This window comes from Odocoileus virginianus, chromosome 5, assembly GCF_023699985.2.
Source record: "Odocoileus virginianus isolate 20LAN1187 ecotype Illinois chromosome 5, Ovbor_1.2, whole genome shotgun sequence".
Lineage (NCBI taxonomy): Eukaryota > Metazoa > Chordata > Mammalia > Artiodactyla > Cervidae > Odocoileus > Odocoileus virginianus.
The window spans coordinates 18,042,826-18,055,534 of record NC_069678.1 but is presented as its reverse complement, the minus strand read 5'-3'; the positions used below and the strand labels follow the sequence as shown (position 1 = coordinate 18,055,534).

General features: G+C 43.7%; 1 protein-coding gene across 2 annotated transcripts in view; it reads left to right on the top strand.

Moving 5' to 3' along the window:
* Positions 1-1,114: 1,114 nt before the first annotated feature.
* The window catches only part of CD244 (CD244 molecule), a 37,115-nt gene continuing 25,520 nt past the window's right edge, over positions 1,115-12,709 (top strand). For both annotated transcript variants that reach the window (XM_020889321.2, XM_070467644.1), the window contains exon 1: positions 1,115-1,417. In XM_020889321.2, the coding sequence (XP_020744980.2) occupies positions 1,357-1,417 (61 nt within the window). In that variant the 5' untranslated portion in view covers positions 1,115-1,356. The remainder of the gene's footprint in view (positions 1,418-12,709) is intronic.

Sequence of the window (12,709 nt, the reverse complement as noted above, 5' to 3'; positions counted from 1 at the left end):
CTGCTACACCCCGCCTCGGTCTGGTCACTCTTTCTCTCTCTCTCCCTCATAGACTTGGCCCTATCAAGGCTGGTCTCACCTCTCTCTCTCTCTCTCTCTCTCTCTCTCTCTCTCTCTCTCTCTCCCCGACGCCGTTTATCCTGAGGGTACCCCCTGGATCCTGCCGAGACTGGACTCCGGCACGTGTGTCTCTTAGGTCTCCTGCATTGGCAGGTGGAATCTTTACCACTAGTGTCACCTTAGACTACAAATCCAGTGTTTGACCCAGAAAATCATTGCTGCCTTTTTTTTTTCTGGCAGGCAAGTCTTTCAGTCTGCCTCCCCCCAGCCCAACTTCAGATACAGTGACTGGAAATGGATCAACAGATGGAAAAGGAGAAGAAGGACTGGATTGAAGGGAACTGAAAGTATTTTCTGCTGAGGGGAAAGCAGAAGAAAAAGAAGGGCATAGAACTCTGGGTGCGGTCTCAAAGCAATTGAGTTCTGGGGAAAGTTGGATGCCTCCATCCCTCCATGCGGGTGTGAAGAGAGTCAAATGCTGCCTGGCCTTTCTGGAGGGTGGATCAGAGTGTGTGTTGGGGGCGCAGCAAAAATGGGTCTACATGCTGCCTGGGTGAGAGAAGCTGAGAAGAAAGAACTATTACCGGAAAGTAGAAAAAGTGGAAGGGAAGGAATTTAAAAGTACATATTGGAAACTAGGCAAAAGGGTATTATTATGGAAACATTTTAATTTGGATGTGCTTAAGGTTGAAACTTTGGTATCACTCTTCAGGAAACCCCCAGGCCTGCTAGATTTTTCTAGTGCCTTTGCTGGTCTTCTTCGGCATTTCACCTATTGTCTAGTGATCCACTTTTCAATCTACATCCTTCTCAAACCCTCTCTCCTTCACCTTCACAATGTCTGTTGGGATTGGACAGGCTTACCTAATGGCTATTTGGTCCCCATATAGTTTTCTCTATATTGCCAGTAGGATGCAGATGAATGTAAACTTTCTTGGGCAACTGTCCTTTAAACAAAAAGGCTGGGCTGGGGCAGAGCTCAGGACAAGATTTCTAAGTTGGTTTTGTGAGTCACTGTGTATTCTGAGCATCCGCCCACTTGAGGCGAACTTAAGTTTAACTTGTGGGAACTATCAGACCAGGTCCAGGGACTGGGGCTTCCTCAACAACCTTGCAAGCGTTCAGCTGACGAGAACATCCTCAAGCTGAGGAAACTGTGGCTGAAGCCCGGCAGAGTTCTTCTCCCTGTCAACCTTCTGCTGATGGGCGGCTGCTGAGCTTGTGTAGGGCAGAGTATCTGGTGGGGAAGAAGCTGGTTTGACCCCTCTGTCAGCGTCTTACACCTGCTTTGTGGGGATGCTGGGGCAAGTGCTCGGCCTCACACTCCTCCTGCTCATCAAGGGACATCAGGGCCAAGGTAAGGAGGCCCAGCCTGGTAGGGGTGGGCCAGCATGGACCAGGTGCTGCGGCCTTCAGGGAAATCAGGATGTGTGCCTCTGGATTGTGCAGCTTACTGGTCACCTGGACCTGTGACTCAGAGCAGCTCCCTGCAGCTCTGGGCAGGCTGGGTCAGACAGCAAAGGCTGGCAGTGGGTTGGGAGGTCCTCGAGAAGCGTGTATCTGGCCATGCCATCAGCAAACCAGTCCACCTTGGCAAGATGAGTCCTTCCAACCGGCTTCAGTTTTCCTTTCTGTCTGGGGGTAGAGAGTGTCCTCCCTGCTGGCTGTAAGAATGAAATATCCTCTCATTTGGTGCAGTTGCTGAAAGAGAGAAGCAGTGGCCATGAACTTGGGTTTCTCAAAGGAAGTCGGGTGGTTCTGGAGCTCAGAGACTGACAGATTATTTTCTGAGGCAGGAAAGTTGAGCCCTGGCAAGCGATAGGGAGTGTGGAGTTGGGGGAGGAGGATAGGAAGGGTGAGACAAAGGCCCTAACAGAGGCTTTACTTGCAAGGGCTGGTCCCTCTCCATCAACTCTGTCAGCAGCCCAGAGGCCAAGGGAGCCGGAGAATTATTAGGGAGATGTTGGCTGGGGGCTTGCCTAGTGGCTCAGATGGTAAAGAATCTGCCCACAATGAGGGAGCCTGCGGTTCGATTCCTGTGTTGGGAAGATCCTCCAGAGAAGGGAATACCTACTCCAGTATTCTTGCCTACAGAGTTTCGTGCACAGAGGAGCCTGGCAGGCAGAAGTCCATGGGATCATCAAGAGTTGAACATGACTGGGAGACTAACACTTTCACTTTGGCTGGGGGCAAGGGGCGGGGAAGGGAAAAGGAGACATATTAGGAGGTTCCATAGCAAACTGAAAACTCTCCACTGGGTCCTGAGCCAGCAAATGAGGGGGCAAGGGTTCTCAGTGAGGGGTGCTCCCCCTTTCTCTCCAACTTTGTCTAGGGTGCTCTGAAACTTGGAGCCTGCATTTTAAGTTGGTAACTCTTTGTGGGGTGTGGTGAATGGAGGTGGAGTGAGAGGAAGGCACACTTGGCTGCAAAGGGAGGAAACGGAGGCACAGGGAAGTGTTTGTTTAGGGCCCGTTACAAGCCGTCCCTGGGTACCCAGTTCAATCACTGAGCCTCTGGCACTCAGACATCCTTCAGGAAGACACATTCTAGGCTCGGCATTTGTATGAATACAGGTGGAGTAGGGCAGGGCGTGATGAGGAACAGGGAGCAGAGAGAGAAGTCTGGAGCCTGGGACTCATGTGTGTGGGCTGGGGGTATCCAAAGATGCAAGATCCCAGGCAAGAAAGCTAGATTAGAACCTTGAAAGCCAAGGTAGGACCCACAGGGTTTGATGCCTGGCTGTGGGAGTGCAGGAAGAGAAGGCTGGGCTGACTCTGAGATCATGAGCCTACGTGATGCTCCCTCCATCCTTGTGGCAGTCTCTGGGCATGGCCTTGCCAAATCCATTGCAGGGGGGAGCCAGGTGAGTGATTCTTTGAGCACCAGAAGGGGTGGACTTGGGCCTTAGGAAATTTTCTCTCTTCTTGCTATATACTGTATCTGTGGGGCTGGCCTTGTGTAAGTTGACAGAAACTGCTATAGTTATTTATTTCAATTTTTAAACTTCTTAGTTTAAAATAATTTTGACATTTCAGGGAAGTTGCAAGAATAGTAGTACAAAGAATTCTTGTATTTCCTTCACCTAGATTCACCAGTTGTTAACATTTTATCACATTTGGTTTATTTCTCATTCTCTCCAAATATATGCATGTGTGAATAGCTGTATAATAATTATCATTATTTTTGTGGAATATCCAAGGGTAAATTGCAGACATCACCCCCTTTTACTCTTAGCTATTTTAGCACACAGCTTCAAAAAACAAGAATATCTCTATATCATGATATCAGCACAGCTATAAAATTTAGTAAATTTAACATCAATACAATCAAATATATAATGCATATTTAAATATCACCAAATGTTCCCCCAGTGCTGTGAGCTTGCTTTCTAAGTCACTTAAGTTGTGTCTAACTCAGTAGCTCCTCTGTCCATGAGATTCTCCAGGCAAGAATACTGGAGTGGGTTGCCATGCCTTCCTCCAGGGGATCTTTCCAACCTAGGGATTGAACCCACGTCTCCTAGTCTCCTGTATTGGCAGGCAGATTCTTTACTATTAGAACCACCTGGGAAGCCCCAGATGTGCTATGACACCTTTTTTTCCCATCCAGAATCCAACCAGGATCATGTATTTCATTCCATTATTATGTCTGTTTTTTTAAATTATTTATTTATTTGGCTGTAGTGGGTCTTATTTGTGGTGCAAAGGATCTTCTTCGCTTCATGTGGATCTTTCATTGCAGTGCACAAACTAAACTCTCTACTAGCAGTTGTGTCTCTCGGGCTTCAATACCTGAGACATGCAGGCTTAGTTGCTCCAAGGTACATGGCATCTCAGTTCCTCAACCAAGGATCACACCTGCATCACCTGCATTGCAAGGCAGATTCTTTTTTTTTTTTTTCCATTTATTTGTATTAGTTGGAGGCTAATTACTTTACATCATTACAGTAGTTTTTGTTATACATTGAAATGAATTAGCCATGGATTTACATGTATTCCCCATCCCAGTCCCCCCTCCCACCTCCCTCTCCACCCGATCCCTCTGGGTCTTCCCAGTGCACCAGGGCAAGGCAGATTCTTAACCACTGGACCAGGGAAGTTACAGTTGCTGTGTCTTTTTGGTCATCTTTAACCTACAGTCATTCCCTAAACTTTCTTCATATTTTATAACAACAACATTTTTGGAGTACAAGTCAGTTGCTTTCTAGAGAGTTCTACAATCTGAGTTTGTCTGATGTTTTGTCATAAGATTCAGGTCATGTGTTTTTGGCAGGAATACCACAAAAGTGATGACATGTCTTTTTCAGTGCATCCAATCTGGAGACACAATGAGAGTGAAACATTTTTTTCTAAAACTTGGTTTACTGAAGAATTCAATATGCATCACATATGTGTAAGAAGTTCATATTATGCTTTGCAAAAGTCTTCCAAAGCTTTCTCACTTCTCGTAGAGTAAAAGCCATACATTTCACAATGGTCCAAGTGATCCAGCCGCCCTGACCATTACCCCTTCTCTGCTCTTCTCACTGCATTTCAGTCACGCTGACCTGATGGCCCTCACACTTGTTTCACTGGGGGCTTTGCACTGTTTTCTACTTGGAATGCTGCTTCCTCCTCATTTTCTGTGAGGCTTGCTTCCTTATTCTGCTCAGGTACTACCTCCGCAATGATATCTTTCCCACTAAAAATAGCCCCTCCACCTTGCAACTCCTTCTCTCTCTCTCGGCTTATTTTTCTCTGTATGCTTGTCTCCATTTTACATACTACATGTTTATTTTTGTTTTATTTTCTGTCTCCTAGTTTCCACTTCACCTTATTAGAATGTATGCTCCATGAAGGCAGGGCTTTTTTTTTGTTCACTCCTGTATCTACAGCATCTTGAGCAGTATCTGGCACAACTATATCCTCAATAAATATTTATTGAATGAGTGAATACTTTAAGTAATCCATAGAATAAAGTGAATTTATCGGCCTACCAGAAAGTTTATTGGGAAAACTGTTTTGAAGTACTATCTCTGTGGCCTTGAGGAAGTTAACCAATCTCTTGTTTCTTAATTTTTCATTCAAAACATGAAATCAATGGTGATGCCTACTTCCTAGGGGAAGTGTGAGGATTAGATGAGATTAGATTAGATATAAAGATGAGATACAGTATATAAAGAACTCCAAACTGAACTTTCATGTTATTCAGCTCTTTGGAAGCAGGGCAAGTATTTCACTTAGTTTTGTAGTCAGAGTGAGTGAAGAAGAGAGAAATTATTTGGTAATCCTTTGTTGAACTCTAATTAATTGAATTGAAAGTGAGTTAGAGAATACTGAGATAAGATGATAAAGTTTTAAGTGTGACCCTTTTCTGAGGGTTTCTCATTGTCATAACCAAGATCTTAGGGAGACTTCAACATTTTTTATTTTACTATTGGTATATGAAAATATTTTTTACATAAAGATCTTTGAATTAGATGGATAGATTGATATTGCACAGTCTTAAAAGAATTCTTATGTTTTATTTTATTAAAACAAGTATTTATTAAAGCTGATTTTGCATTTTCATCAAAAAAAAAAACCCACACAGATAAGCAGTGCACAGGCATTTGTTATTCAAAAAAATGACTAATACATTTATTTCTCATAGAGTCCTGTGTATGTAATCTCATATGCAGCTATGCCCTGTAAATTTGTGTTTTTATTCTCTTAAAGTTTCTGACAATTTATCAATTTTATATGCCTTCTAGGTGGCTACCATGTTGAATTTTTGGGGAAAATGTTTTAGCAGTTTGTGTCACTTGCTTCTCTTTTTGCTTTTATTTAAAAAAATTTTTTTAATTGGAGGATAGTTTCTTTATAATGTGTTAGTTTCTGCTATACAAAAACTTGAATCAGTTATAAGTATACATATATATATATACATATATAAGTCAACATTTTTAACTTAAGGCAACATGTATTCAAGACATTGAAGCACATGATTATACTGTATTGTAAAATAGTCTGTTTTCACAATAGCATCTCCCTCTCTATTCCCATTCCTTCCCTGGATAGGTTTTGAGCAGCTCTGCAGCAGGTGTTGGACTAGAAACTGAGGATTCAGATGTGAATAAGTACACAACTCCTTTGTTCACAGAGCCTACACCATTTACATCAATTAACGTATAATTACAGCTGTGATTAGTGCACAACAAAGTGCTCAAAACATGTTAGTTGAGAAAATAAATGAATTATTTTCAGACATCTTAGAGGAAGATTGGGATGATTTTGGGGTCAGATGTGTTGGGGAGCAAGGATCTTCAAATCACCACTCGTAAGAGTGGACTTGAGCCCTACAGTTCACTTTGAACCCTAAGTTCAGATTTTGGCTATGCATTCTGAGGAAACTCTAAAGGACACACCAGAGACTGTCAATGCCCAGGGGCTGCAAGGTTTGGGGTGAGATGTGCTGGACAAAAAAATAAATAAATAAGGGCAGGGACAGCATCTTACAGACACCTCTGAAGGCTGCAGACTCTTCCTGTAGGTTGTGTTGAAACTTTCACTTCTCAGGTGGGAGTCACTGATTGCGTATGCTTTGGCTGGGATCCAGGCAAGTTCCAAGAAGACTGGATTCATTTTTGTCCATCTTTTCCTCTTTGTACTTCCCCTCAAACAAAGCACGAACAGTGAAGTTCCTGTGTATAGGAGAGAGATGAAGACTCAGGAAACTCAGGGCTGCAGCACTGCCATGGGGAGGCAGTTCTGTAGAAATATCTCCAGAGGTAGCTGGACCATTGTCTTCATGATATGTGTGCAGAGAAGTGCACAAAACTATAAACATACACTAATGAGTTATTATTAAGTAAATACACCCATGTATCTACCACATGCTCTCTCCCTTCATTATCTCCTCTGTCTTCCACAAATATAGCTACTCTTTTGACTTCTTTTATGTTTCAATTTATTTTTATTCATTGAAGGCTAATTACTTTATAGCTGTGGTACATATACACCATGGAACATTACTCAGCCATTAAAAAGAATTCATTTGAATCAGTTCTAATGAGCTGGATGAAACTGGAGCCCATTATACAGAGTGAAGTAAGCCAGAAAGATAAAGACCAATACAGTATACTAACGCATATATATGGAATTTAGAAAGATGGTAATGATAACCCTATATGCAAAACAGAAAAAGAGACACAGATGTACAGAACAGACTTTTGGACTCTTTTGACTTCTAACATCATAGGTTAGTTTTGCCTGTATATAAATGCAATCATAATTATGTACTCTTGCATTTGTCTTTTTTTGCTCAACATCTGATGAGATTTATGTCTGTTTTCACTTGTAGCTGGTTGTTTTCGTGGCTGTGTTCTATTGTATGACTGTGCAATAGTTTATTCATGTATTCTCCTATTGATGAACCTTTGAGTTGTTCCCAAAGTTTTTTCCCTACTATAATCACACTGCTATGAGCCATTTTTCTTTATTTTTTCTTTGGCTGTGCTGTGTGGAACTCAGGATCTTAGTTCTTGACCAGGGATCAAACTTGCACCTCCTGCAGTGGAAGTACAAAATCTAAACCACTGGACAGCCAGGGAAGTCCCCTATGAGCCTTTTTGTGCATGCATGTCTGTTGGGTGTATCTCTGAGGGTAGAATCCCTGGGTATGTATATATATATATATATCTAGCAGATGCTGCCAAAGTCTTTTCCAAAGTGGCTGAACGAAGCTGTGTGTGAGAGTTCCAAGTAGCTTCAGGGTCACCGGCTTTGTGTTCTCAGACCTGCAAATGGGAAATGAAAGCACAGGGCTGTGACGCCTGAAAGGTGAAAGTCAAAGCCAGGGTAACCACATATATGTGGCTTCCCTGGTATTTTGCACGAAATTCCTACAAAGAGTCATTTCTGGGAACTGAATTTAATTAATTATTTAATCAACTGAACATTTCATTAAACCCTTCCTATGTTCTAAGAACTATGTAAGATTTTGTAGAGAAAACAAAGATGAAATACAATTTGGTTCCATCCTTAAGACTCTTTCAGACAGAGGAAAATAGGCCTGTATAATATCAACTCTAAGGGAAGACAGAAAATGCTACGTGTCGCTGACAGGCAGATTAATCTCAGGCACAAAGGGTGCAAAGAAGATGGAAATTCCTTCTATGTAGGGACACTGGGGAAGTGTCCTTGAAGGATAAGCAAGAGTTCAGGATGAGACTTCTCTGGTGGTCCTGTGGTTAAGAGTTTGCCTTGCAATGCAAGAGACACAAGTTCAATTCCTGGTCCGGGAAGATCCCACATGACACAGAGCAACCAAGGTCCTGTGCCACAACTACTGAAGCCCGAACACCCAGAGCCCATGATCTGCAATAGAAGAAGCCACTGCACTGAGAAGCCTGGATACTACAGCTAGAGGGTGGCCCACACTCACCACAACTGGAGAAAGCCTGAGCGTAGGAACAAAGACCCAGCACAGGGTCTTATATAATTATAAAATTTATATAATGTTTATTATATTATTATAAATAATAATAATAAGAAGAAGAGTTCAGGAGAGAGGACTAAGGTGGAAGGACAAGTTAAGCAGAGGGAAGAGCCAAAACAGAAGTAGGGAAAACACAGATTGGAGAAAGACAGTATTAAAAATGGGATGATTCAGTTAACTGATACAAAGAGTGGGACCTAGGCTAGGTAAATTTGACAGGGGGTAGGGTGGTGGGGGGAGTTGCTTTATCTGAGAGGAGCAGTCAGTAGGAAGGTCCCAAGGGTTGAGGGAGGTCCCTAGGCTGAGAAGAAGAGAGGTGATAAAGTGGGTTGTGGATCTGGAGGATATTTTACGTGCTTTGTAATTTTGCCTTGACTAGAGCCAGATCTGCCCCAGCACTTTGGGGGAACTCACTGAGCTTTATCCACTCAGTCCACATCAGGAACCCCTTCTGTTGCCTCACCCCAAGCCCGGTGTCACAACCCAGAACTGAGAAAACCTCAACATCCTTTGCTGGCAAGGGGAAGTTATGCTTTTCTGAAAGTTGTATTTTCTCTCTCCGGCCCCCTCTCCCGGTGCTCAGGCCTCACCCTTCCTCCCACCTCACCTTCCTCAGATCAGCACGTCCACGTTAGAGGAAGCTGAGCTGACTGTGGACACTGCCTGGCTCTGGAGGCAGCGGCTCCACCCTCCCTCTGCAGAATTGTTTCACCCCTTTCTTTCTTAACCACCGGAAAAGGGGCCTCGAAGTTGCTGAGCGCTAACAGCGGAGGTGGCAGCAGCCCTGGAGCCTCCTCTGACCACCGGAACCTGCTGCGGCCTCTCCACTTTGAACACCCCCCCACTTGTCGCGCCCACCTCTACCTCTCACTAAGCATGTGAGAACTTCTGTTGACTTACCTTTCCACATTGGCATTTATTGTCTCTCTCTTTGGCACTTAACGGCCCTCAGGGACAGGGATGAGGTCTTTCTGCATCAGTTACATGCCCACTCACCTTTTTGCTGTATCCCTCCCACACAACCTCACCCCGTCTGCCTCCCTGTCCAGCCCTGCCTCACCCTGAAGCCTTTCCCCCACACTGGGCTGTTGAGGGCTGCAGAAGAATATTCAAGAACAAAGAGCAAATACAGACTGAGAGTCTTCAATTTCAGCTGGGTCCACAGGTGTCCTGGGAATCCTTGTTTCTGATCTACAGCTTTACCCATTCTCCAAAGGGGTGATTCCAAACCTTCACTGTATGTTCAAGATCCTATTCCATCACCACAACCTCTATTGGCCTACACTCTCCTTCTCCAAGGAAGTGGAGATCCCAGTTAGGGATTCTGCCAACCCCATCAACAATCCCTTAATGTCAACTGACCTCACCTTATCTCCCTTAAGCGACCACACTCGCCTCTGCTCCGTGTTAGGGAGATCTCCTCCTGTCCTTGGCCAGTCTTTGTGCTCTGGACATCATGGCTTCTTCTGGGAGGCCATGCAGGACCTGCCCAGGCCATGATATTTCTGATCTTTCTTCAACTGCTCCTTTTCTGTTGGTTCTCTGCTCTTTGTTCATTATCCTGCCATTTGAAAATCTATGTTGGAATACCACCCAGTTTTCCTCTCCTGTGTTTTTCTTTCCCAAGAGTCCCTTTTACTACTCATATTGAACACTTTCCTTCTGGTATCTCTGGTCACTGAATGTGTATGTGGTTTTTTCCCCACACCAAGGAATCTTCTGTGACACCAGCTGGGTGTCCTACAATTTGACTCAGTTCTGACACCATCTGCCCAGAGACAGAGTTAGAGTTCACAGGTTAAGGGCTCTGTTCCCACAAGATTACCTCCCCCTGATATTTCAGACAGCAGTCTCAAGCCCAGGTTGTAGATCAGAGGTTCCGGTGACCTCGTTCTCTGGTTCAATTAATTTGCTAGAGCAGTTCATAGAACTCAAGGAAACACATTTCCCAGTTTATTAAATAATATGAAAAAAAGGTATAGCTGAACAGCCAGATGAAGAGATACACAGGGCAAGGTCTGAAAGGGAGCTTCTGTTCCCTTGGAGCTGGGGTTCACCAAGCTGGAAGCTCCACTAAACTCATGCTATTGGGATTTTGTGAGGGCTTCCTCCCTTAGACGTGATCAGTTATTAACTATTAGCTCCTGTTAACTCCATTTCCATTCTCGGCCCCTCCTCTGAAGGATGGGGAATGTGGCTGAAAATTCCAAGCTTTTAATCATGGCTTGGCCTTTTATTTTTGGCTCAGCCCCTCCCACTTGGGTCCATCCTGAGCCACCTTTTAAAAATTAAAAAAAAAAAAATTTATTTATCTTACTGTTTGGCTGCGCTGGGTCTTCATTGCTACCCGCAGTCTTTTCTCTAGTTGTGGAGAGTGGAGGCTGCTTTCTACTGCAGTGTGAGGGCTTCTCCGTGCAGTGCCTTCTCTTGTTGCAGAGCATGGGCCCTAGAGTGTGTGGGCCTCGGTAGTCGTTGCGCATGGCTTTAGTTGTCCTGTGGCACATGAGATCTTACCCAAGTAGGGACTGAATCTGTGTCCACTGCACTGGCAGGTGGATTCTTAACCACTGGACCACCAGGGAAGTCCCCAGAGTCATTTTATTTTATTTTTTTTCCCCAGAGTCATTTTAATAAAATAAAGGATGTTCCTGGTGCTCTTCTTACTAAGGAATTTACAAAGGTTTTAGGAGCCCTGTGTCAGGGATGGGGTCAAAGACTAAATACTAAAGCAAAAGATGCCTTTATCACTGGGAAATTACAAGGATCAGAAACTCTGTGCCAGGAACCAGGGCGGGGGGTGGAGAGAGACTTTTATGTATATAAAAATGACATATATGTGTGTATATAAATATACATAATGTACATATATGTATATTTCCATTACCTCATAAAAACCAAACCAACAAAGCAAAATAACACCTGATGTTCTTCCTGTGGTAGTTTCTTTCCTAGCTCCTTTTTATTTGGAGACAGACTCTTTGTAAGTGTACAAACTGATACAATTCACATGAAAGTAAAAGAAAATATAATAGTGTAATTTAAAAATGACCACAAAGGCAGCATAGCATCAGAAGTGTAGATCATACATTTGATTCCTTAAGTATTTAACAGTCTAGTCTATAGCTTAATCACTCTTTGTGTACTTCCTATTCAATTTTGTCACAATGAAGGAGAACTAGAATGAAGGCTCTATTTCCTTAATTCATTTCATTTTTTGACTTGCACACAGTGTCAAATGCATTTATTTATCTATTTTAAATTTATATTATTTATTCATTTTTGGCGCACTGGGTCTTCTTTGCTGCTGTGGGCTTTTTCTAGCTGTGCAGGGTGGGGGCTGTTCTCTGGTTTCGGTATGCGGGCTTCTCACTGTGGTGTCTTCTCTCATTGCAGAGCGCACAGGCTGTAGGGGCACAGACTTCAGTAGTTGCAGAACGCTGGCTCAGGAGCTGCGACTTGCCGGTTCCAGGGCATGTGGGCTTCAGTGGTTGTGGCACAGGGTCTCAGCTGTGGCTCCTGGGCCCTAGAGACACAACCCTCTAAAATTAAACTCATGTTCTATCACTCCATTCTCCAAACCTGTTGGAGAGAGCTTCTGGACCAGCCTTAGCAGACCCGTAAGTCAGAGACATGGATGTCCACAGATATGCTGCTTCTCTGCCTCTGATGCCCTATTCCATACACCTTTCGCTATCTCCCTGGCAGGTATGGGTGCCCCAGGCAACAGCTAGGTCATCTCCTCTGGTAAGTCATTCTTAATGCCCCAGGGAAAAAATAATGCGCGCTTTCCTTATGCTTGTGTCACACCTTGGGCATACCCCCATAGCACAGCTCACATCAAGTCTTTGGCTATTTTAGGTCTATATTCCTCTAGACTGTAGGCATAGTAAAACAGAGATTGTAACTTTTCTTTTATGTCTTTGCCCAGTGCCCTTAATAATCCTATTCTCTAAAATAGGAGTGATATTGCAAATATCTACTTGCAGATATGATATGAGCAACAGTAATCATAACAGATGCAAGCTCTGAGCAACCTGGAGAGCTTTCTTTGGTGTGTTGGCTGAACTTCTTCCCAGCCTTTGGGCCAGTAAGATGCCTTCATGCATGCACTAGTAACTGTGGCTCTTCACAGCTTCCATATTATCCTTACGTGCTTCTGTTTTGGTCCTGTTCTCTTCTTACTATTTGGCTT